The sequence below is a fragment of the Acipenser ruthenus genome, unplaced genomic scaffold (genome assembly GCF_902713425.1).
Source record: "Acipenser ruthenus unplaced genomic scaffold, fAciRut3.2 maternal haplotype, whole genome shotgun sequence".
NCBI classification, from domain to species: domain Eukaryota; kingdom Metazoa; phylum Chordata; class Actinopteri; order Acipenseriformes; family Acipenseridae; genus Acipenser; species Acipenser ruthenus.
The window spans coordinates 71,395-97,269 of record NW_026708117.1 but is presented as its reverse complement, the minus strand read 5'-3'; the positions used below and the strand labels follow the sequence as shown (position 1 = coordinate 97,269).

Genomic DNA, 25,875 nt, shown 5'->3' with positions numbered 1-25,875 from the left:
CATCCAGTGTCAAATGATTGCTGTTCAGGCAACACAGTTTCTCGTAGCACAGAGCTGTGATGACACTGTGCCCTGGCGTACATCGTGAACCACGCTGAACTCTCAAAGGAGCGGCTGGAGTCTGCTGTGGGTTCTCAGGCTGCTGCGACACAGGAAGTTGACGCGTTGTGACGTCACAGCTCCATACCGACCGTCAAGAAAGTATTGATATTGTTATCGATCTGCCACTTTTAAAAATTGTGCTTGCAATACACTAGCCGTCCACTAGATGGCGCCGGCTATATACAGAAATATCAGGGTCTGAAAAACTATCTACATTTCAGAACAGACAAAATCAAAATAGTTTTGAATTTCAATTTATTTTTTTCATGGTATAAACGTACATAATTACAGACCGGAAATGTGATATTTTCTCAACAATGTGAAAATAATAATAATACAAAATATCCATTAAATTAATTTTAAAAAATATATAAAAACATACACATTTTTTCAAAGTTTTCTGAAAGCTGTACAATATTTTTTAATATTATTTTTATATATACTTTCAATTGGGTGAAATGTATTTACATTGAAATATACAACATGGGATTTCAGAGGGCTGGATCGCATCAGTATCAGGGTCTAGCGCTGTATATTATAAAGACATTTCAGAGGGCTGGATTGCATCGATATCAGGGTCTAGCGCTGTATATTATAAAGACATTTCAGAGGGCTGGATCGCATCAATATCAGGGTCTAGCGCTGTATATTATAAAGACATTTCAGAGGGCTGGATCGCATCAATATCAGGGTCTAGCGCTGTATATTATAAAGACATTTCAGAGGGCTGGATCGCATCAATATCAGAGTCTAGCGCTGTATATTATAAAGAGATTTCAGAGGGCTGGATCGCATCAATATCAGGGTCTAGCGCTGTATATTATAAAGACATTTCAGAGGGCTGGATCGCATCGATATCAGGGTCTAGCGCTGTATATTATAAAGACATTTCAGAGGGCTGGATCGCATCGATATCAGGGTCTAGCGCTGTATATTATAAAGACATTTCAGAGGGCTGGATCGCATCAATATCAGGGTCTAGCGCTGTATATTATAAAGACATTTCAGAGGGCTGGATCGCATCGATATCAGGGTCTAGCGCTGTATATTATAAAGACATTTCAGAGGGCTGGATCGCATCGATATCAGGGTCTAGCGCTGTATATTATAAAGACATTTCAGAGGGCTGGATCGCATCAATAACAGAGTCTAGCGCTGTATATTATAAAGACATTTCAGAGGGCTGGATCGCATCAATATCAGGGTCTAGCGCTGTATATTATAAAGACATTTCAGAGGGCTGGATCGCATCAATATCAGGGTCTAGCGCTGTATATTATAAAGACATTTCAGAGGGCTGGATCGCATCAATATCAGGGTCTAGCGCTGTATATTATAAAGACATTTCAGAGGGCTGGATCGCATCAATATCAGGGTCTAGCGCTGTATATTATAAAGACATTTCACAGGGCTGGATCGCATCAATATCAGGGTCTAGCGCTGTATATTATAAAGACATTTCAGAGGGCTGGATCGCATCAATATCAGGGTCTAGCGCTGTATATTATAAAGACATTTCAGAGGGCTGGATCGCATCAATATCAGGGTCTAGCGCTGTATATTATAAAGACATTTCAGAGGGCTGGATCGCATCAATATCAGGGTCTAGTGCTGTATATTATAAAGACATTTCAGAGGGCTGGATCGCATCGATATCAGGGTCTAGCGCTGTATATTATAAAGACATTTCAGAGGGCTGTATCACATCAATATCAGGGTCTAGCGCTGTATATTATAAAGACATTTCAGAGGGCTGGATCGCATCAATATCAGGGTCTAGCGCTGTATATTATAAAGACATTTCAGAGGGCTGGATCGCATCAATATCATATACTGTATGAAATGTATATTTCGCCTCAATTTTCAATTCTGTTTTAAATCCTCCGTGTCTGAACCCGCGAACAAACCTCTTAACTGTTGCCTCGTTTTAACCCTCGTTTTACATCCAATAGAGATGCCGGGACTCGCTGTCACTCAGTCGTCTGGGGGGGCGGGTCGAAAGTGTTTAGAACGAATCAAGGATCGATACCAGTCACAAAGGCGGGACATTTGATATATATATATATTTACTGTGTTTGATTTTTTTTTTAAAAGCAGGGAAAGGGGTAAAGTGAACAAATGCAGCCACAGTCTCTGGCACAGATGCACAGATTTCCATTTTCTTTGTATAGCGGGGGGTCTCAGAACCCCTAAATGTATTGCACAGATCCGCATGGCAGACAGCGATGCCCATCAGCTGTGGATCCTGCTGAAGGAGGCTGGCAGGCAGAGTCACTCCGATGTCCCGTTGCTAATCACTTTCCTCTTCCGAACTGACACCAGATCATAGAAGGGGTGTTTTGTAATGCTAGCTCTGAGAAAAAAAAGATAGGGAAGCATTGTGAAGCACAGAGAGGTCTGGTAAAGCATAGGGAAGCATTGTAAAGCACAGAGAGGTCTGGTAAAGCACAGGGAAGCATTGTAAAGCACAGAGAGGTCTGGTAAAGCATAGGGAAGCATTGTAAAGCACAGAGAGGTCTGGTAAAGCATAGGGAAGCATTGTAAAGCACAGAGAGGTCTGGTAAAGCATAGGGAAGCATTGTAAAGCACAGAGAGGTCTGGTAAAGCATAGGGAAGCATTGTGAAGCACAGAGAGGTCTGGTAAAGCATAGGGAAGCATTGTAAAGCACAGAGAGGTCTGGTAAAGCATAGGGAAGCATTGTAAAGCACAGAGAGGTCTGGTAAAGCATAGGGAAGCATTGTGAAGCACAGAGAGGTCTGGTAAAGCATAGGGAAGCATTGTAAAGCACAGAGAGGTGTGGTAAAGCATAGGGAAGCATTGTAAAGCACAGAGAGGTCTGGTAAAGCATAGGGAAGCATTGTAAAGCACAGAGAGGTCTGGTAAAGCACAGGGAAGCATTGTAAAGCACAGAGAGGTCTGGTAAAGCATAGGGAAGCATTGTGAAGCACAGAGGGGTCTGGTAACGCATAGGGAAGCATTGTAAAGCACAGGGAGGTGTGGTAAAGCATAGGGAAGCATTGTAAAGCACAGAGGGGTCTGGTAAAGCATAGGGAAGCATTGTAAAGCACAGGGAGGTGTGTTAAAGCATTGTGAAGCACAGAGGGGGGAAGGGACTCACCTGATAGACTTGATCCACTGCTCCCTCTCCTCCGCGCTCGACGCTGAGATCTTGTAGGACTGATGCTTCCCCTCAACCACCCTTCCGTCCGTCTCAGTCTTGCACGCCTTGATCTTCTGCCCCCTGCTGTTCGGGTTGAACAACTCCAGGCAGTGCTGAGAGACAGTCAAGCGAGCGTCAGAGAACACACAGGAGCAGCCAGGAGCCAGAGCGGACTGGTCTCTTAAACTACACACCTCTGTACAGCTCTGCAGTGTTGAGAGGGGAGCTCTCTTTCCTATAGACCTCTATACAGCTCTGCAGTGCTGAGAGGGGAGCTCTCTTTCCTATAGACCTCTATACAGCTCTGCAGTGTTGAGAGGGGAGCTCTCTTTCCTATAGATCTCTATACAGCTCTGCAGTGTTGAGAGGGGAGCTCCCTTTCCTATAGACCTCTATACAGCTCTGCAGTGTTGAGAGGGGAGCTCTCTTTCCTATAGATCTCTATACAGCTCTGCAAATAAGACGTTTAAATAAAGTTCTGCATTTTCAAACTTACTGATTTCCGAGGGTCCTCTACCTCTTTAACACAGAGATTCTCAAGAGGAATAATCCCTCTGGGTTCTTTATCCTGAAACACACAGAAAAAGAGTCAAATATACTGGGAGGGACTGGGTGGGAAGCAGTGTTGCTCTAGCGGAGCTGAGGAGGGACTGGGAGGGAAGCAGTGTGGCTCTAGTGGAGCTGAGGAGGGACTGTGAGGGAAGCAGTGTGGCTCTAGTGGAGCTGAGGAGGGACTGGGAGGGAAGCAGCGTGGCTCTAGCGGAGCTGAGGAGGGACTGGGAGGGAAGCAGTGTGGCTCTAGCGGAGCTGAGGAGGGACTGAGAGGGAAGCAGCGTGGCTCTAGCGGAGCTGAGGAGGGGCTGTGAGGGAAGCAGTGTGGCTCTAGCGGAGCTGAGGAGGGACTGGGAGGGAAGCAGTGTGGCTCTAGCGGAGCTGAGGAGGGACTGGGAGGGAAGCAGTGTGGCTCTAGCGGAGCTGAGGAGGGACTGAGAGGGAAGCAGCGTGGCTCTAGCGGAGCTGAGGAGGGACTGGGAGGGAAGCAGTGTGGCTCTAGCGGAGCTGAGGAGGGACTAGGAGGGAAGCAGCGTGGCTCTAGCGGAGCTGAGGAGGGACTGGGAGGGAAGCAATAACAGGAACATCCCCGAAGTCAATACAAGACATGGTATGCCCCATAGAAATTACTTGAAAGCTAAAGGGTCAAACCATTTGTCGAAAGGTAATAGGGGTGTAACTTACTGTTGTGTATTCAAAGTAATAGAGGCAGCTATCAGTTAAAATGAACCATCTTCTTTTCCAGGTCTTTACTCTTCCACCTAAAAACCAAACAACAAATAGTTAAGAAGGCTTCCCTATGCTTTACCAGACCTCTCTGTGCTTTACAATGCTTCCTTATGCTTTACCAGACCTCTGTGCGCTTTACAATGCTTCCCTATGCTTTACCAGACCTCTCTGTGCTTTACAATGCTTCCCTATGCTTTACCAGACCTCTCTGTGCTTTACAATGCTTCCCTATGCTTTACCAGACCTCTCTGTGCTTTACAATGCATCCCTATGCTTTACCAGACCTCTCTGTGCTTTACAATGCTTCCCTATGCTTTACCACACCTCTCTGTGCTTTACAATGCTTCCCTATGCTTTACCAGACCTCTCTGTGCTTTACAATGCTTCCCTATGCTTTACCAGACCTCTCTGTGCTTTACAATGCTTCCCTATGCTTTACCAGACATCTCTGTGCTTTACAATGCTTCCCTATGCTTTACCAGACCTCTCTGTGCTTTACAATGCTTCCCTATGCTTTACCACACCTCTCTGTGCTTTACAATGCTTCCCTATGCTTTACCTGACCTCTCTGTGCTTTACAATGCTTCCCTATGCTTTACCAGACCTCTCTGTGCTTTACAATGCTTCCCTATGCTTTACCAGACCTCTCTGTGCTTTACAATGCTTCCCTATGCTTTACCTGACCTCTCTGTGCTTTACAATGCTTCCCTATGCTTTACCAGACCTCTCTGTGCTTTACAATGCTTCCCTATGCTTTACCAGACCTCTCTGTGCTTTACAATGCTTCCCTATGCTTTACCAGACCTCTCTGTGCTTTACAATGCTTTCCTATGCTTTACCAGACCTCTCTGTGCTTTACAATGCTTCCTTATGCTTTAAGAGACCTCTCTGTGCTTTACAATGCTTCCCTATGCTTTACCAGACCTCTCTGTGCTTTACAATGCTTCCCTATGCTTTACCAGACCTCTCTGTGCTTTACAATGCTTCCCTATGCTTTACCAGACCTCTCTGTGCTTTACAATGCTTCCCTATGCTTTACCAGACCTCTATGTTCTTTACAATGCTTCCCTATGCTTTACCAGACCTCTCTGTGCTTTACAATGCTTCCCTATGCTTTACCAGACCTCTCTGTGCTTTACAATGCTTCCCTATGCTTTACCAGACCTCTCTGTGCTTTACAATGCTTCCCTATGCTGTACCACACCTCTCTGTGCTTTACAATGCTTCCCTATGCTTTACCAGACCTCTCTGTGCTTTACAATGCTTCCCTATGCTTTACCAGACCTCTCTGTGCTTTACAATGCTTCCCTATGCTGTACCACACCTCTCTGTGCTTTACAATGCTTCCCTATGCTTTACCAGACCTATCTGTGCTTTACAATGCTTCCCTATGCTTTACCAGACCTCTCTGTGCTTTACAATGCTTCCCTATGCTTTACCACACCTCTCTGTGCTTTACAATGCTTCCCTATGCTTTACCAGACCTCTCTGTGCTTTACAATGCTTCCCTATGCTTTACCAGACCTCTCTGTGCTTTACAATGCTTCCCTATGCTTTAGCTGTCACTGTGTTTTAATGCAGTTTTATATTGACTCGCTCATTGACAGTGTGTTCAGTGATCTGCTAGCCTCTCACCCAGTTTCATTAGCCAGCCCTCCCGTTCGGGGTTAAAAAACGTGTGCGTGACGTCATTCCCATCATCCTCCGGGATTTTAAACGGTTCGTTCCGGATGCTTTCGAACAGTTTCTGGGAAAGGGGAGAGAAAAAAAAATAAAAAAATTATCAGCGATATTATCCTGAACTTCAGACTAAAAATAAACTAACTCTTAGAAATGTGCCCCAAAATAAAAGCACAGAGAGGTCTGGTAAAGCATAGGGAAGCATTGTAAAGCACAGAGAGGTCTGGTAAAGCATAGGGAAGCATTGTAAAGCACAGAGAGGTCTGGTAAAGCATAGGGAAGCATTGTAAAGCACAGAGAGGTCTGGTAAAGCATAGGGAAGCATTGTAAAGCACAGAGAGGTCTGGTAAAGCATAGGGAAGCATTGTAAAGCACAGAGAGGTCTGGTAAAGCATAGGGAAGCATTGTAAATCACAGAGAGGTCTGGTAAAGCATAGGGAAGCATTGTAAAGCACAGAGAGGTCTGGTAAAGCATAGGGAAGCATTGTAAAGCACAGAGAGGTCTGGTAAAGCACAGGGAAGCATTGTAAAGCACAGAGAGGTGTGGTAAAGCATAGGGAAGCATTGTAAAGCACAGAGAGGTCTGGTAAAGCATAGGGGAGCATTGTAAAGCACAGAGAGGTCTGGTAAAGCATAGGGAAGCATTGTAAAGCACAGAGAGGTGTGGTAAAGCATAGGGAAGCATTGTAAAGCACAGAGAGGTCTGGTAAAGCATAGGGAAGCATTGTAAAGCACAGAGAGGTCTGGTAAAGCATGCCATGGTAAACTAACCCTTGTAAAAGTGTGCTTTTACTCAGAAGGGCTAGTTTAGTTTTTTAATCGGCTTTACCAGACCGCTCTGTGCTTGATTACACTTTGCTGTGCTTCCAGTGGTGGTGGGGGGGCACCAGCTGGCTTCTCCCTGGCGCCCCCCTGTGGAAGGGTTACAGAGGGAGGGTGTTTCTCACGTGGAGGAGGTCGTGGGGCAGGTCCCCCCCGTTGTTGATGCCTCTGTTCATGGAGATGAATCTGTCCAGGCCAGGTTTGTCCTTCACGTTGGGGTTGTGCAGACTGGTGTTCAGCATGATGATGGCGAAGGATAAGATATAGCAGGTGTCTGAAAGCACAGGGTCGGGCAGGGTTAGAGGACTACAGCTCCCAGCATCCCTCACTGCGGCCGCGGGTGAGGGGGCATGCTGGGAACTGTAGTTACAGCCAAGGCTGTATCGATTCACTGTGTGTCTGAAAGCACAGGGTCGGGCAGGGTTAGAGGACTACAGCTCCCAGCATCCCTCACTGTGGTTGCAGGTGAGGGGGGCATGCTGGGAACTGTAGTCACAGCCAAGGCTGGACCGATTCACTGTGTGTCTGAAAGCACAGGGTCACGCAGGGTTAGAGGACTACAGCTCCCAGCATCCCTCACTGTGGTTGCGGGTGACGGGGCATGCTGGGAACTGTAGTCACAACCAGGGCTGGACCGATTTCACTGTGTGTCTGAAAGCACAGGGTCGGGCAGGGTTAGAGGACTACAGCTCCCAGCATCCCTCACTGTGGTTGCAGGTGAGGGGGGCATGCTGGGAACTGTAGTCACAGCCAAGGCTGTATCGATTCACTGTGTTTCTGAAAGCACAGGGTCGGGCAGGGTTAGAGGACTACAGCTCCCAGCATCCCTCACTGTGGTTGCGGGTGACGGGGCATGCTGGGAACTGTAGTCACAACCAGGGCTGGACCGATTCACTGTGTGTCTGAAAGCACAGGGTCACGCAGGGTTAGAGGACTACAGCTCCCAGCATCCCTCACCGTGGCCGCGGGTGACGGGGCATGCTGGGAACTGTAGTCACAGCCAAGGCTGTATCGATTCACTGTGTGTCTGAAAGCACAGGGTCGGGCAGGGTTAGAGGACTACAGCTCCCAGCATCCCTCACCGCGGCTGCGGGTGAGGGGGCATGCTGGGAACTGTAGTCACAGCCAGGGCTGGACCGATTCACTTTGTAGCGATGGATGTCTTCTTTACATGATGTAGAACAGGACTCCTGGCGTGTCGAAGGATCACGATGCATTCTTTACATGATGTATCGTAATAGAGGTCTGTATCGCTTGCGATACGAGACCACAGCATAAAGAACTACAGCTCCCAGCATGCCTCACCATTGCTGCGGGTGCAGAGGCATGCTGGGAGCTGTAGTTCTTGTAGGGCTGTACCGATTCACCGTGTATCAAGACCACATCACAGCTCATTGTAGTTAATAAAAGAACTACAGCCCCCAGCATCCCTCAACACTGCCGCAGATGAGGAGGCATGCTGGGAGTCGTGGTCCTGTCCTAGACTTTTGCCCACAGCTGTACATGATGCATCGTAATAGAAAAAATGTGACATTTCGAAATCTGACATGAAATACTACTGGACTGCGATTATGGCTTCCGGTATAGACTTTTGCAATTATTATGAAGCTGAATCACTGGACTCTATGAAGCTGAAGGAGTTCATTCTATATAGAGGGGGTGGAATTCAATATGTTAACAAGGGAACATTATTCAGCAGCTTTCATTGGACTCTATGAAGCTGAGGGAGTTCATTCTATATAGAGGGGGTGGAATTCAATATGTTAACAAGGGAACATTATTCAGCAGCTTTCATTGGACTCTATGAAGCTGAATCAGCTCATTCTATATAGAGGGTGATGCTGCTAAACTTTTGTCCACAGCTGTACGTGATGCATCGTAATAGAGGTCTGTATCGCTTGTGATACGAGACCACAGCATAAAGAACTACAGCTCCCAGCATGCCTCACCATTGCCGCGGGTGCAGAGGCATGCTGGGAGCCGTAGTCCTAGCCAGCAAGTTCATTCTACAGGGTGATGCAAAGCTTTTGGCCACAGCTATATAGTATTATTATTATTATTATTATTATAATGGTGTGTTTATTTTGATATCAGTAATCATTTTGCGGTTAGTTGGATATTATTATTATTATTATTATTATTATTATTATTATTATTATTATTATTAATATCTCACCTGTGGATTGAAAGACGTTGGGATTGCAGTCACAGTATCGGCTAGCGAAATTTTCCATCATCCGATCAATCTTCTGTGCCTCTCCTGGCAGCCGGAAACTCCACAGAAACTGCCTGCGATTCAATAAGAAGCAAAATAGCAGGGAATCAGTCCCATGCTGTGCTATTGACAGTGCTATAGCAGGTGAATCAGTCTCATGCTGTGCTATTGACAGTGCTATAGCAGGTGAATCAGTCCCATGCTGTGCTATTGACAGTGCTATGGCAGGTGAATCAGTCCCATGCTGTGCTATTGACAGTGCTATAGCAGGTGAATCAGTCCCATGCTGTGCTATTGACAGGGCTATAGCAGGTGAATCAGTCCCATGCTGTGCTATTGACAGTGCTATAGCAGGTGAATCAGTCCCATGCTGTGCTATTGACAGTGCTATAGCAGGTGAATCAGTCCCATGCTGTGCTATTGACAGTGCTATAGCAGGTGAATCAGTCCCATGCTGTGCTATTGACAGTGCTATGGCAGGTGAATCAGCCCCATGCTGTGCTATTGACAGTGCTATAGCAGGTGAATCAGTCCCATGCTGTGCTATTGACAGTGCTATGGCAGGTGAATCAGTCCCATGCTGTGCTATTGACAGTGCTATAGCAGGTGAATCAGTCCCATGCTGTGCTATTGACAGTGCTATGGCAGGTGAATCAGTCCCATGCTGTGCTATTGACAGTGCTATAGCAGGTGAATCAGTCCCATGCTGTGCTATTGACAGTGCTATCGCAGGTGAATCAGTCCCATGCTGTGCTATTGACAGTGCTATAGCAGGTGAATCAGTCCCATGCTGTGCTATTGACAGTGCTATGGCAGGTGAATCAGTCCCATGCTGTGCTATTGACAGTGCTATAGCAGGTGAATCAGCCCCATGCTGTGCTATTGACAGTGCTATGGCAGGTGAATCAGTCCCATGCTGTGCTATTGACAGTGCTATAGCAGGTGAATCAGTCCCATGCTGTGCTATTGACAGTGCTATGGCAGGTGAATCAGTCCCATGCTGTGCTATTGACAGTGCTATAGCAGGTGAATCAGCCCCATGCTGTGCTATTGACAGTGCTATAGCAGGTGAATCAGTCCCATGCTGTGCTATTGACAGTGCTATGGCAGGTGAATCAGTCCCATGCTGTGCTATTGACAGTGCTATAGCAGGTGAATCAGTCCCATGCTGTGCTATTGACAGTGCTATAGCAGGTGAATCAGTCCCATGCTGTGCTATTGACAGTGCTATAGCAGGTGAATCAGTCCCATGCTGTGCTATTGACAGTGCTATCGCAGGTGAATCAGTCCCATGCTGTGCTATTGACAGTGCTATAGCAGGTGAATCAGTCCCACGCTGTGCTATTGACAGTGCTATAGCAGGTGAATCAGTCCCATGCTGTGCTATTGACAGTGCTATAGCAGGTGAATCAGTCCCATGCTGTGCTATTGACAGTGCTATAGCAGGTGAATCAGTCCCATGCTGTGCTATTGACAGTGCTATGGCAGGTGAATCAGTCCCATGCTGTGCTATTGACAGTGCTGTAGCTATATTTATAATGAAATCTATTTCAATCTATTTTTGATTTTTTCTTACCTCAAAGCCTGGACAAGATTGAGATCCGAAAATTCATGAAGTTCCACAAAAGCCTTCAAAATCTGGATGTACATGTCATCCCTAAAAAGAATATTTATAACAAAAAGAAAAATAATAATTAATTTTTTATTTTTTTTTTAATTTCAGAGAATTCAAAAACCAAAACAACATTATTGGACAAACAAAAAAACGATATATATTTGAATTCGGATTACCGTTCTCCTAGGAAGTCACCAATAGCTGTCTTATTGAGTCCTTCTTCCTTGTAAAGAAATTCAGCCACAGGCTTGGGTTCCCAAACCAAAAGATTATTACTGATCAAATACTTCATTCCCTGAGGAAGCAATAATCTATCATTAATAATCAATTATTGAGATATTATTCCTGATGCCTTTATAATATACAGCGCTAGACCCTGATATTGATGCGATCCACCCCTCTGAAATGTCTTTATAATATACAGCGCTAGACCCTGATATTGATGCGATCCAGCCCTCTGAAATGTCTTTATAATATACAGCGCTAGACCCTGATATCGATGCAATCCAGCCCTCTGAAATGTCTTTATAATATACAGCGCTAGACCCTGATATTGATGCGATCCACCCCTCTGAAATGTCTTTATAATATACAGCGCTAGACCCTGATATTGATGCGATCCAGCCCTCTGAAATGTCTTTATAATATACAGCGCTAGACCCTGATATCGATGCAATCCAGCCCTCTGAAATGTCTTTATAATATACAGCGCTAGACCCTGATATCGATGCGATCCAGCCCTCTGAAATGTCTTTATAATATACAGCGCTAGACCCTGATATTGATGCGATCCAGCCCTCTGAAATGTCTTTATAATATACAGCGCTAGACCCTGATATTGATGCGATCCAGCCCTCTGAAATGTCTTTATAATATACAGAGCTAGACCCTGATATTGATGCGATCCAGCCCTCTGAAATGTCTTTATAATGTACAGCACTAGACCCTGATATTGATGCGATCCAGCCCTCTGAAATGTCTTAATAATATACAGCACTAGACCCTGATATCGATGCGATCCAGCCCTCTGAAATGTCTTTATAATATACAGCGCTAGACCCTGATATTGATGCGATCCAGCCCTCTGAAATGTCTTTATAATATACAGCGCTAGACCCCGATATTGATGCGATCCAGCCCTCTGAAATGTCTTTATAATATACAGCGCTAGACCCTGATATTGATGCGATCCAGCCCTCTGAAATGTCTTTATAATATACAGCGCTAGACCCTGATATTGATGCGATCCAGCCCTCTGAAATGTCTTTATAATACACAGCGCTAGACCCTGATATTGATGCGATCCAGCCCTCTGAAATGTCTTTATAATATACAGCGCTAGACCCTGATATTGATGCGATCCAGCCCTCTGAAATGTCTTTATAATATACAGCGCTAGACCCTGATATTGATGCGTTCCAGCCCTCTGAAATGCCTTTATAATATACAGCGCTAGACCCTGATATTGATGCGATCCAGCCCTCTGAAATGTCTTTATAATATACAGCGCTAGACCCTGATATTGATGCGATCCAGCCCTCTGAAATGTCTATAATATACAGCGCTAGACCCTGATATTGATGCGATCCAGCCCTCTGAAATGTCTTTATAATATACAGCGCTAGACCCTGATATTGATGCGATCCAGTCCTCTGAAATGTCTTTATAATATACAGCGCTAGACCCTGATATTGATGCGATCCAGCCCTCTGAAATGTCTATAATATACAGCGCTAGACCCTGATATTGATGCGATCCAGCCCTCTGAAATGTCTTTATAATATACAGCGCTGGACCCTGATATTGATGCGATCCAGCCCTCTGAAATGTCTTTATAATATACAGCGCTAGACCCTGATATTGATGCGATCCAGCCCTCTGAAATGTCTTTATAATATACAGCGCTAGACCCTGATATTGATGCGATCCAGCCCTCTGAAATGTCTTTATAATATACAGCGCTAGACCCTGATATTGATGCGATCCAGCCCTCTGAAATGTCTTTATAATATACAGCGCTAGACCCTGATATCGATGCGATCCAGCCCTCTGAAATGTCTTTATAATATACAGCGCTAGACCCTGATATTGATGCGATCCGGCCCTCTGAAATGTCTTTATAATATATAGCGCTAGACCCTGATATTGATGCGATCCAGCCCTCTGAAATGTCTTTATAATATACAGCGCTAGACCCTGATATTGATGCGATCCAGCCCTCTGAAATGTCTTTATAATATACGGCGCTAGACCTTTGGGCTATCCAAACTGTGTAAGGGTTTCTCAGACATTGTAAAGGGCGTAACCTTCTGAGCCCTTTGAGAAGCTCAGCAGGGCTAGCAGTGTGGTTTGGACAGTGAGATACAGAAGACTTTGTGGTTCGCATACACATCGCATACCATAGACCATAGCCTCTGTTGCCCTTTTCAGCGCATTTTGCACACCTCTCTGTGCTTTACAATGCTTCCCTATGCTTTACCAGACCTCTCTGTGCTTTACAATGCTTCCCTGTGCTTTACCAGACCTCTCTGTGCTTTACAATGCTTCCCTATGCTTTACCACACCTCTCTGTGCTTCACAATGCATCCCTATGCTTTACCAGACCTCTCTGTGCTTTACAATGCTTCCCTATGCTTTACCACACCTCTCTGTGCTTTACAATGCTTCCCTATGCTTTACCAGACCTCTCTGTGCTTTACAATGCTTCCCTATGCTTTACCAGACCTCTCTGTGCTTTACAATGCTTCCCTGTGCTTTACCAGACCTCTCTGTGCTTTTAGTCTCCTCTCTCAGATAGTTTTTTTGTATCACAGATTAGATCACCATTGTTTGTATATTTGTTATAAGAGACCTGCTGTCTTGACTGTGTTTCTCAGAAATCGCCCACAGCTTCCGGTTTCCTGTGACATCACAGGATGTGGTTGGCACACATTTAGCCTTTGTGCCTCTAGCAGGATTTGAGAAGTGAGCTCAATCGGGATGATGTCATTGTCAGCTTGAAAATGTTACAAGCTCTGCACTAAAATATATTATTATTATTATTATTTATTTCTTAGCAGACGCCCTTATCCAGGGCGACTTACAATCGTAAGCAAATACATTTTATAGTGGCAAGACGATGCTAGCACAAGTATAGGGCAGCTGCAATGGGGTGAGGCTGGTAGAATGGGACCACAGTGTGCTAACTATACCCTCAATGATCTTCAATGGCAGACAGACAGACAGCGGCACTGCAATGGCTCTGTATTACACTGAGGGGCAATGGTAGCACAAGTATAGGGCAGCTACAATGGGGTGAGGCTGGTAGAATGGGACCACAGTGTGCTAACTATACCCTCAATGATCTTCAATGGCAGACAGACAGACAGCAGCACTGCAATGGTTCTGTATTACACTGAGGGGCAATGATCTTCAAAGTGTAAAAGTGTATTAATTACCTTTTTTGGGTCCATGTTAAATTTTTTCTTCCCAACAGATAACTGTTTCCCTTTTTCAACATTTTTGCTGCAAATGACAAAAAAAAAAAAACATTTGTAACAGTATCGCTGGCCCCTCCCTTTAAAGGAGCGCTGACCATCTTTAAAATCCATTCTCTCACCTCTTATTAGCTTTATTAACAGTATCGCTGGTCCCTCCCTTTAGAGGAGCGCTGACCATCTTTAAAATCCATTCTCTCACCTCTTATTAGCTTTATTAACAGTATCGCTGGTCCCTCCCTTTAGAGGAGCGCTGACCATCTTTAAAATCCATTCTCTCACCTCTTATTAGCTTTATTAACAGTATCGCTGGTCCCTCCCTTTAGAGGAGCACTGACCATCTTTAAAATCCATTCTCTCACCTCTTATTAGCTTTATTAACAGTATCGCTGGTCCCTCTCTTTAAACGAGCGCTGACCATCTTTAAAATCCATTCTCTCACCTCTTATTAGCTTTATTAACAGTATCGCTGGTCCCTCCCTTTAAAGGAGCGCTGACCATCTTTAAAATCCATTCTCTCACCTCTTATTAGCTTTATTAACAGTATCGCTGGCCCCTCCCTTTAGAGGAGCGCTGACCATCTTTAAAATCCATTCTCTCACCTCTTATTAGCTTTATTAACAGTATCGCTGGCCCCTCCCTTTAGAGGAGCGCTGACCATCTTTAAAATCCATTCTCTCACCTCTTATTAGCTTTATTAACAGTATCGCTGTCCCTCCCTTTAAAGGAGCGCTGACCATCTTTAAAATCCATTCTCTCACCTCTTATTAGCTTTATTAACAGTATCGCTGGTCCCTCCCTTTAAAGGAGCGCTGACCATCTTTAAAATCCATTCTCTCACCTCTTATTAGCTTTATTAACAGTATCGCTGGCCCCTCCCTTTAAAGGAGCGCTGACCATCTTTAAAATCCATTCTCTCACCTCTTATTAGCTTTATTAACAGTATCGCTGTCCCTCCCTTTAAAGGAGCGCTGACCATCTTTAAAATCCATTCTCTCACCTCTTATTAGCTTTATTAACAGTATCGCTGGTCCCTCCCTTTAAAGGAGCGCTGACCACAGAGTGATTTTTGCACATGTTTCTTTGATTACTGTACTTTTTGAGACCGCTAAGGATTAGGTTCTGCAATTTTTAATTCCTGTAATTCTGGAGCCATCGTGACAGCCTAATAGTGAACCTGATGAGAAATTCATGGACAGAAAAGGGGACCTGTAAAAAAAACTCCCTTTAAAAGAATTGGCTAAATAGACTTCCCCTTTAAGTATTTTGCTTTCATTCTAACTGAGCAGGGGGGTTCTTAGCTCACAGACAGCGCCACTGAGTGGAGTTACGTTGTAACAGCAGACCAGCTGTAATTTGGGGCTCTAGTGCCTTCATCAGCGTGATTGAAACTAAACTGAGTCCAGCAGACCAGCTCTAGTTTGGGGCTCTAGTGCCTTCATCAGCGTGATTGAAACTAAACTGAGTCCAGCAGACCAGCTCTAGTTCGGGGCTCTAGTGCCTTCATCAGCGTGATTGAAACTAAACTGAGTCCAGCAGACCAGCTCTAGTTTGGGGCTCTAGTGCCTTCATCAGCGTGATTGAAACTAAACTGAGTCCAGCAGACCAGCTCTAGTTTAGGGCTCTAGTGCCTTCATCAGCGTGATTGAAACTAAACTGAGTCCAGCAGACCAGCTCTAGTTTGGGGCTCTAGTGCCTTCATCAGCGTGATTGAAACTAAACTGAGTCCAGCAGACCAGCTCTAGTTTGGGGCTCTAGTGCCTTCATCAGCGTGATTGAAACTAAACTGAGTCCAGCAGACCAGCTCTAGTTTGGGGCTCTAGTGCCTTCATCAGCGTGATTGAAACTAAACTGAGTCAAGCAGACCAGCGTTTGGGCAGGTGAATCAGTGGTATGGCAGTGCTTTCTTGTCATTAACACAGGGTGTAATGAAAGCCTCAACTTCCTATTTTCTGTGTGAGGAATTGAATTCCACACCCAGCGCTTTGTAGTTTTCCAGATACTGAACGAAAAACTGACATTGAAAAAAAAATGTGACATTTCGAAATCTGACATGAAATACGACTGGACTGCGATTATGGCTTCCGGTATAGACTTTTGCAATTATTATGAAGCTGAATCAGTTCATTCTATATAGAGGGGGTGGAATTCAATATGTTAACAAGGGAACATTATTCAGCAGCTTTCATTGGACTCTATGAAGCTGAGGGAGTTCATTCTATATAGAGGGGGTGGAATTCAATATGTTAACAAGGGAACATTATTCAGCAGCTTTCATTGGACTCTATGAAGCTGAGGGAGTTCATTCTATATAGAGGGGGTGGAATTCAATATGTTAACAAGGGAACATTATTCAGCAGCTTTCATTGGACTCTATGAAGCTGAGGGAGTTCATTCTATATAGAGGGGGTGGAATTCAATATGTTAACAAGGGAACATTATTCAGCAGCTTTCATTGGACTCTATGAAGCTGAGGGAGTTCATTCTATATAGAGGGGGTGGAATTCAATATGTTAACAAGGGAACATTATTCAGCAGCTTTCATTGGACTCTATGAAGCTGAGGGAGTTCATTCTATATAGAGGGGGTGGAATTCAATATGTTAACAAGGGAACATTATTCAGCAGCTTTCATTGGACTCTATGAAGCTGAGGGAGTTCATTCTATATAGAGGGGGTGGAATTCAATATGTTAACAAGGGAACATTATTCAGCAGCTTTCATTGGACTCTATGAAGCTGAGGGAGTTCATTCTATATAGAGGGGGTGGAATTCAATATGTTAACAAGGGAACATTATTCAGCAGCTTTCATTGGACTCTATGAAGATGAATCAGTTCATTCTATATAGAGGGTGATGCTGCTAAACTTTTGCCCACAGCTGTACAAGATGTGTCGTAATAGAGGTCTGTATCGCTTGTGATACGAGACCACAGCATAAAGAACTACAGCTCCCAGCATGCCTCACCATTGCCGCGGGTGCAGAGGCATGCTGGGAGCAATAGTCCGAGCCCAGCAAGTTGATTCTACATAGAGGGTGATGCAACATTTTTTGGCCAGTTCAAACCTGTACATTTCAGATCTATATCTTGAATGGAAATGCAAAGCAGGGAAGATTGAGGGGATGATGTCATGCTTCTGTTTTTCTATTTCCTGTCAGCTTGGGGTAGGATGAGATAACTTTCCAAACGCAGAAACACTGACTCACTTTTCTTGCGATTGCTCAAAATCTTCAATTTCCAAGATCACGTTGTCTATTTTCATCTTCAGTTCCTGCAAAACAAAGTTAGGAGAGATATTTTAACCCCCTCCGACCTCGCTCCCCTCACCGTTCCCCACAACAGCAGAACTGAAGGTCAGAGTGTGCCCTCCAATCCCCCAAACCAATCCCTTTCCAGCGGACGTGAACTATCGCCCCCTGCAGGACAAAGGCCAGCCTGTTGAGTCCAGGAGCTATCTAAAGAACTACAGCTCCCATCATCCCCGGCTGTTACAGCGAATGCAGAGGCATGCTGGGAGCTATTTTGATTCTTGTAATCCAGTTTGTTGCCTGCCTGTATAAAGAACTACAGCTCCCATCATCCCCGGCTGTCACTGCGAATGCAGAGGCATGCTGGGAGCTATTTAGATTCTTTTAATCCAATTTGTCGCCTGCCTGTCTAAAAAACTACAGCTCCCATCATCCCCAGCTGTTGCTGCGAATGCAGAGGCATGCTGGGAGCTGTAGTTTTCCTCCCGATTCCCCTCAGGTCCTGATCAGTCTGCGTACCTGTATGTCTTTCATGAGAGTTTTCTTATGCATGCTAATGGTGTCAAGCTCTGACTTCTCGTCTGGCGTGAGATCTGACGTCACTAGCAAAGAGAAGAGGTCGTTACAATAATAATAATAATAATAATTTATTTCTTAGCAGACGCCCTTATCCAGGGCGATTTACAATTGTTACAAGATATCACATTATTTTTACATACAATTCCCCATTTATACAGTTGGGTTTTTACTGGAGCAATCTAGGTAAAGTACCTTGCTCAAGGGTACAGCAGCAGTGTCCCCCACCTGGGATTGAACCCACGACCCTCCAGTCAAGAGTCCAGAGCCCCTGACCGCTACTCCACACTGCTGCCCATCCAAACCACTAATAATAATAATAATAATAATAATAATAATAATAATAATAATAATAATAATAATAATAATAATAATAATAATAATAATAATAATATTTCTGAGCAGACGCCCTTATCCAGGGCGACTTAGAGTTGTTTGCGAAATATCACATTGCAGAACATCACAGTAATATATTAATAATAATATCTATTTTTATATAACGTCTTTCACAGCGGACCACCATCATAAAGCTCTCTACAGAGGCAGGCTCTCTCCCCCAACCCCCCCATGACAGATTGAAATGACAGCCTGTGGTTTCGCAGGCTCGCTGACTCTCTTCAGCCTTCCGCTTATCTCAGAGCACGTTATCTTTAGCTTGCTCTGAAATAAAAAACCACACAAGGGGGTCGCTTCATCTGCTCAGAGACAGACCTGCAAAAGTTCCTCTGTGTCTTAGCAACAGCCATGACTATCTTCGATCAGGATTAGTCAGTTTCTCTTAACCCTGTATTGAATGGCGACAGATGCAAAAACTCTCTTCTTGTCTTATATAATATTATTACTATTATTATTATTATTTATTTCTTAGCAGACGCCCTTATCCAGGGCGACTTACAATTGTTACAAGATATCACATTATTTTTACATACAATTCCCCATTTATACAGTTGGGTTTTTACTGGAGCAATCTAGGTAAAGTACCTTGCTCAAGGGTACAGCAGCAGTGTCCCCCACCTGGGATTGAACCCACGACCCTCCGGTCAAGAGTCCAGAGCCCTGACCGCTACTCCACGCTGCTGCCCTATATATACATGGATGAAGGCTATATTTGCACCCTGAGCCATTTGAAAGAAGGAATAATCCCACAGGAGTGACTAAGTGATAATTCCTCTAGAGGAAAATATGCTTGAACTTTGACCCCTTCGACTCTTCAAGACCGTTGCTTTCAATTTAAAACACAAAACGTCTCGTTTTCAATCACTGGACGACACCCACAGAGCAGAAATGTTCATTAATGAGCAACACGATGAGAATACGTTAAAATGATGTCAAGCTGGTGCATTCGTATATCTCAGAGAAACCGGAGAGGAACGGGAAATTAAAACGAGGTAAAGGAGATCGTCCAAATCAAGCTGAAGCTCTAACGGATAACGACACAGAACGTCTGTACAGCGCTGAAACACCACGTTTAAAAAATAACAAAAAACCACCCAACTGTCCCGCGGAACCTCGTCTTCTTTAATATCAGCATCGCAGGGGTATCCGTGGATTAGAAAAAATAAAAGACGGGCCTCTTCAGTGAGTCGCAGGAAAACAATTCCATCTCGGGGTTCTGTGACAGTTTAGAAGCTCCGCCTTCGCTCTCGTAGTTTATGACGTCACAGAAACCCTGGATGGAATTATTATCCTGTAACTCACTGAAGCCCCTCTATTATATATATATATATATATTTGATCTTTTCTGTTTAAAACTATGTTACCCAGCTAGAAGTGGAAGTCTTTCTCAGCGTCTTCAGCTTAAATTCAACGGCAAACGTTTCCACTAGAAGTCTCTCTCAGCGTCTTCAGTGTAAATTCAATGGCAAACGTTTCTTCTAGAAGTCTTTCTCAGCGTCTTCAGTGTAAATTCAATGGCAAACGTTTCCTCTAGAAGTCTCTCTCAGCGTCTTCAGTGTAAATTCAACGGCAAACGTTTCCACTAGAAGTCTCTCTCAGCGTCTTCAGTGTAAATTCAATGGCAAACGTTTCCACTAGAAGTCTTTCTCAGCGTCTTCAGTGTAAATTCAACGGCAAACGTTTCCACTAGAAGTCTCTCTCAGCGTCTTCAGTGTAAATTCAACGGCAAACGTTTCCGCTAGAAGTCTCTCTCAGCGTCTTCAGTGTAAATTCAATGGCAAACGTTTCCACTAGAAGTCTTTCTCAGCGTCTTCAGCAAATCCTGGACTGGATGAAAGTGCTATGCACTAGGAGTCTGATTCCCACCCCTGTGTTGTACGATTGGTAGCTCATTAAAAATCACAGAGAAATCGAATAGCCGTTCACATTGTGAAATAATACTCCCATGTTCCCAGCACGACTGAGACACAACACTTTTGTTTTTTGACGTACGCGAGAAACTATTGAAAACACTGAAAACTCACGGGGGTTTTATCTTCATAATAATTAGCTACGTTTCACAGCTTCTGGGCTTTTTATCAAACAGCATTATTTTTTACATACAATTACATTATTTTAATATATATAGGTTGTAGTCATGCTGTCATTATTTTAATATATATAGGTTGTAGTCATGCTGTCATTATTTGCTGTGTTTTATTTGTTATACAATAATACATAAATAAAATAAATAATTATATGTGTGTGTGTGTGTCAGTGTGTGTGTGTGTGTGTGTGTGTGTGTCAGTGTGTGTGTGTGTGTGTGTGTGTGTCAGTGTGTGTGTGTGTGTGTGTGTGTGTGAGTTTCAGTGTGTGTGTGTGTGTCAGTGTGTGTGTGTGTGTGTCAGTGTGTGTGTGTGTGTGTGTGTCAGTGTGTGTGTGTGTGTGTGTGTCAGTGTGTGTGTGTGTCAGTGTGTGTGTCAGTGTGTGTGTGTGTGTGTGTGTGTGTGTGTGTGTGTGTCAGTGTGTGTGTGTGTGTGTCAGAGTGTGTGTGTGTGTGTGTGTGTTTGTGTGTGTGTGTGTGTGTGTCTGTGTGTGTGTGTGTGTGTGTGTGTCTGTGTGTGTGTGTGTGTGTGTGTGTGTCTGTGTGTGTGTCTGTGTGTGTGTGTGTGTGTGTGTGTGTGTGTCTGTGTGTGTGTGTGTGTGTGTGTCAGTGTGTGTGTGTGTGTGTCTGTGTGTGTGTGTGTGTGTGTGTCAGTGTGTGTGTGTGTGTGTGTGTCAGTGTGTGTGTGTGTGTGTGTGTGTGTGTGTGTCAGTGTGTGTGTGTGTGTGTGTGTGTCAGTGTGTGTGTGTGTGTGTGTGTGTGTGTGTGTGTGTGTGTGTGTGTGTGTCTGTGTGTGTGTGTGTGTGTGTGTGTGTGTGTGTGTCTCAGTGTGTGTGTGTGTGTGTCAGTGTGTGTGTGTGTGTGTGTGTGTGTGTGTGTGTGTGTGTGTGTGTATATATATTAACAATTGCCGTTTTGACGGCGGATTTTGGTATCTGTATCTACATTTAAATCAGATTCATAATTGTTGTGTGTGTCGCCATCTCTGAGAGTCGGTGAGTCGTTGAGTCAGCGCGGCGCGTCACTCGCTCCCAACGCTGAGTTTAGGAACGATATAGAGAGTCCTTATTCCTCAGCCTTGAATTTAGGAACCTAGCCAGCGTGAACCAAACCCTGAATTGAACAGAATTACCTTCATTAGACTTTTTAAAATTGTTTTAATCTCTTACACGGCTGCCGGTTTCAAGACAGCCCTAACATATGAGAAGCAACTTGAAACCCGCGACTGTTTTCAGAGCTGAGAACGATCACAAAAAAGTCTAATGAATGAATCCCTTCAATTAAGGGTCTGGTTCAGTAACTGACAGCTCAGTTTGGATCGAAAATCAGAAATATATCGGGGGACAAAACAAACACCGATCTCTCTCTGTCCTACTTCCAACTGAGGAAGAGACCTCTGGGGTCTGGCAGGTTTGAAATGTTAAGAGGACGAGTTGCTCCAATATATGTGTGTTTCTGCTGGTGTTAAATTGATTTTGAATCGTTAGAAGCATCCCAGGACGCTTTCAAGGGCTCGTGTGATATTATTTTAGAGAAATCAAACGACTTTACGCCCCTCGGAGGAGACTAAAGGAAATCAAACGATACACAACGACGCCCTGGAGGTTTGAACAGACAAACAGCAGATCGTTACATCACCAAACGCGTTCATAGATTTTAAATAGAAATGTAGTTACCTGGGAATCAAAACGCTGGAAATAACTACGCTGTTTGTTTCCAATGAAACTTTCCCTGGACAAAAGTGTGTTAAAGAAATGATAAATGCGTGTGTGCTTAATAAAAACTAAATTAGCATTTCAAAAATGATAATCCAACAGTCTATGGTACATTTGCATATATTAATATATTGCTACTAAACTTGCATGCTGAACTATGTCCAAAAATGACGTCATATATATATATATATATATATATATATATATATATATATATATATATATATATATATATATATTACAGGTATAAACACTGCGTAAGTAAACAATGTATTAATTCATAAATTAATGTCAGGTTTAAGATTTTATAACAACGCTACAGCAGCTGTACAGAATCTGTTATTGATATAAATGTTCCCGTTTGCCTTTTTCAAAACTAAAACTCTGATAAATTATAATCTTAATCTCTCTCTCTAGACCTGACGTTAAATTATCACCTTTTTAGGGGGTCGCTTCGTATTTTCCAGCTTATGTAAACGACTGATAATCATTAATAAAACGACAATGTTTGTTTATTTATGGAATTAAAAGACAGTTAAACTTACCCGGATGTGAACAGTTCATCCTTAAATCTTTTTTAAATGCGATGTTAATCTCTCTGTGTTGTTTTAAAATCCTTCAGCAACTTTTGCTACAGTTTATAGAGTCTATTTTCATCTCCGTACCTCCTCCCCTTCGCTGTCGTATCTCATTAGCTCTGTCAAAATTTCGGTTACCGAGGCAACGACCAAAAAAAAAGGGGAAGACGGCACTTCCTCTAAATAAAAATGCTGTCAAAAATTAGACACACTGTGTTTATTTTCTGAACAGGAAGCAAATGTAACGAAACAGCTGCTGTTTCTGCTGAGCAAAAGCCGTTTCGTTATATTTCAAAAGGGACGACGCGGGGATCTGATTCAAGCATTCAAAATATCTCAAAGGTATAGACAATGTCGACCCAGGGGACCTGAAAAAAAGAAACAAGGACCAGGGGTCACAAATTTAGATAAAGGGGCATTCAGAACAGAAAATAGGAGGCGCTTTTTTCACACAGAGAATCGTGAGGGTCTGGAACCAACTCCCCAGTAATGTTGTTGAAGCTGACACCCTGGGATCCTTCAAGAAGCTGCTTGATGAGATTCTGGGATCAATAAGCTACTAACAACCAAACGAGCAAGATGGGCTGAATGGCCTCCTCTCGTTTAGAAACTTTCTTATGTTCTTAACTTTTGACGTCTGTGTGAGCATTGAAATCGAGGCGCAGCGATGCTGTCTGTCCGTGTGTCTGTGTCTCTGTCTGTTTGCGTGTGTGTCTGTCTCTGTGTGTGTGTCTCTCTGTCTTTCTGTCTGTCTCCTTGTTTGTCTGTTTTTCTCGATAGTTCATTTATAACACAGTCACAGTGAAAAACGGAACTAGCGAAAACGCAGCTGTTGCTGAATGAATAGGTTTTAATGTCGACGTCATCGCTCCTTTAAAGGGAGGAACCAGCTATACTGTTAATAAAGCTAATAAGAGGTGAGAGAATGGATTTTAAAGATGGTCAGCGCTCCTTTAAAGGGAGGAACCAGCGATACTGTTAATAAAGCTAATAAGAGGTGAGAGAATGGATTTTAAAGATGGTCAGCGCTCCTTTAAAGGGAGGGACCAGCGATACTGTTAATAAAGCTAATAAGAGGTGAGAGAATGGATTTTAAAGATGGTCAGCGCTCCTTTAAAGGGAGGGACCAGCGATACTGTTAATAAAGCTAATAAGAGGTGAGAGAATGGATTTTAAAGATGGTCAGCGCTCCTTTAAAGGGAGGGACCAGCGATACTGTTAATAAAGCTAATAAGAGGTGAGAGAATGGATTTTAAAGATGGTCAGCGCTCCTTTAAAGGGAGGGGCCAGCGATACTGTTAATAAAGCTAATAAGAGGTGAGAGAATGGATTTTAAAGATGGTCAGCGCTCCTTTAAAGGGAGGGTCCAGCGATACTGTTAATAAAGCTAATAAGAGGTGAGAGAATGGATTTTAAAGATGGTCAGCGCTCCTCTAAAGGGAGGCAGTGCTAAACTGTCAGGTACTAGGTATTATGATATTAATAATATAATTTACTGTAGCTAAGTGGTTTAAGACACTAAACTGCGTGGTTATTTCCTGTTGAACGATGCGACCGCTTGAATTTCCTGTCAGAAACCCACACGGGTTTAGTTATAGTGCAACCTGACAGGCCAGCGAAAGACCACACAGACACACAGCAAGCCAGCAGAGAGACTGTATCGTGCGCGCCTGCATGCAGCTTGCAAAGAAGCTCTTCTCACCCATCCGTGACGTGCCAAACGGTTGCCTTCGATTTCTGACGAAAAACTACGGCCAAACGTTTCGCTTCTCCCTGTAGAATGAACCTTGCGGGCTAGGACTACGGCTCCCAGCATGCCTCTGCACCAGCGGCAATGGTGAGGCATGCTGGGAGCTGTAGTTCTTTATGCTGTGGTCTCGTATCACAAGCGATACAGACCTCTATTACGATACATCATGTACAGCTGTGGACAAAAGTTTAGCAGCATCACCCTCTATATAGAATGAACTGATTCAGCTTCATAGAGTCCAATGAAAGCTGCTGAATAATGTTCCCTTGTTAACATATTGAATTCCACCCCCTCTATATAGAATGAACTCCCTCAGCTTCATAGAGTCCAGTGAAAGCTGCTGAATAATGTTCCCTTGTTAACATATTGAATTCCACTCCCTCTATATAGAATGAACTCCCTCAGCTTCATAGAGTCCAATGAAAGCTGCTGAATAATGTTCCCTTGTTAACATATTGAATTCCACCCCCTCTATATAGAATGAACTGATTCAGCTTCATAGAGTCCAATGAAAGCTGCTGAATAATGTTCCCTTGTTAACATATTGAATTCCACCCCCTCTATATAGAATGAACTGATTCAGCTTCATAGAGTCCAATGAAAGCTGCTGAATAATGTTCCCTTGTTAACATATTGAATTCCACCCCCTCTATATAGAATGAACTCACTCAGCTTCATAGAGTCCAATGAAAGCTGCTGAATAATGTTCCCTTGTTAACATATTGAATTCCACCCCCTCTATATAGAATGAACTCCCTCAGCTTCATAGAGTCCAATGAAAGCTGCTGAATAATGTTCCCTTGTTAACATATTGAATTCCACCCCCTCTATATAGAATGAACTCCCTCAGCTTCATAGAGTCCAATGAAAGCTGCTGAATAATGTTCCCTTGTTAACATATTGAATTCCACACCCAGCGCTTTGTAGTTTTCCAGATACTGAACAGAAAAACTGACGTTGAAAAAAAGTGTGACATTTCAGAAATCTAACATGAAATACTACTGGCTTCCGGTAGAGACTTTTTTTTTAAAAAAATTACCCGTATGTAAAATTCTAGGTCATGCAAAACTTATACCCAGAGTTGCAGATAATGGCACACAATTAGACTGACAGACACTGTCTGAAAAAACACGGCAGCATTCTCCCGTTTGAAAGGAGGCAGGAGTTGTTGACAGCC

At 43.7% G+C, this 25,875-nt stretch overlaps 1 protein-coding gene across 1 annotated transcript; it reads right to left on the bottom strand.

Annotated features, from left to right (window-relative positions):
• Positions 1 to 1,810: 1,810 nt before the first annotated feature.
• On the bottom strand, positions 1,811 to 23,049 carry LOC117433003 (cytohesin-4-like). Its single transcript, XM_059019855.1, has 13 exons — positions 22,916 to 23,049; positions 18,120 to 18,202; positions 17,559 to 17,623; positions 14,314 to 14,380; positions 11,053 to 11,171; positions 10,838 to 10,918; positions 9,223 to 9,335; positions 7,172 to 7,320; positions 6,180 to 6,291; positions 4,500 to 4,576; positions 3,760 to 3,831; positions 3,222 to 3,376; positions 1,811 to 2,455 (listed from the first exon to the last, which is right to left on the bottom strand). Exons 1-13 carry the CDS (start codon positions 22,932 to 22,934, stop codon positions 2,374 to 2,376), a joined length of 1,194 nt encoding a protein of 397 aa, XP_058875838.1. The 5' UTR covers positions 22,935 to 23,049; the 3' UTR covers positions 1,811 to 2,373.
• Positions 23,050 to 25,875: the final 2,826 nt, after the last annotated feature.

Excerpts from the sequence above, each read along its gene's own strand:
- LOC117433003 (XM_059019855.1), bottom strand. Across the intron at positions 17,624-18,119 it reads CTCTCATGAAAGACATACAG|GAACTGAAGATGAAAATAGA; the intron begins GTACGCAGACTG and ends TTTGTTTTGCAG. Across the intron at positions 3,832-4,499 it reads ATTACTTTGAATACACAACA|GATAAAGAACCCAGAGGGAT; the intron begins GTAAGTTACACC and ends TGTGTGTTTCAG.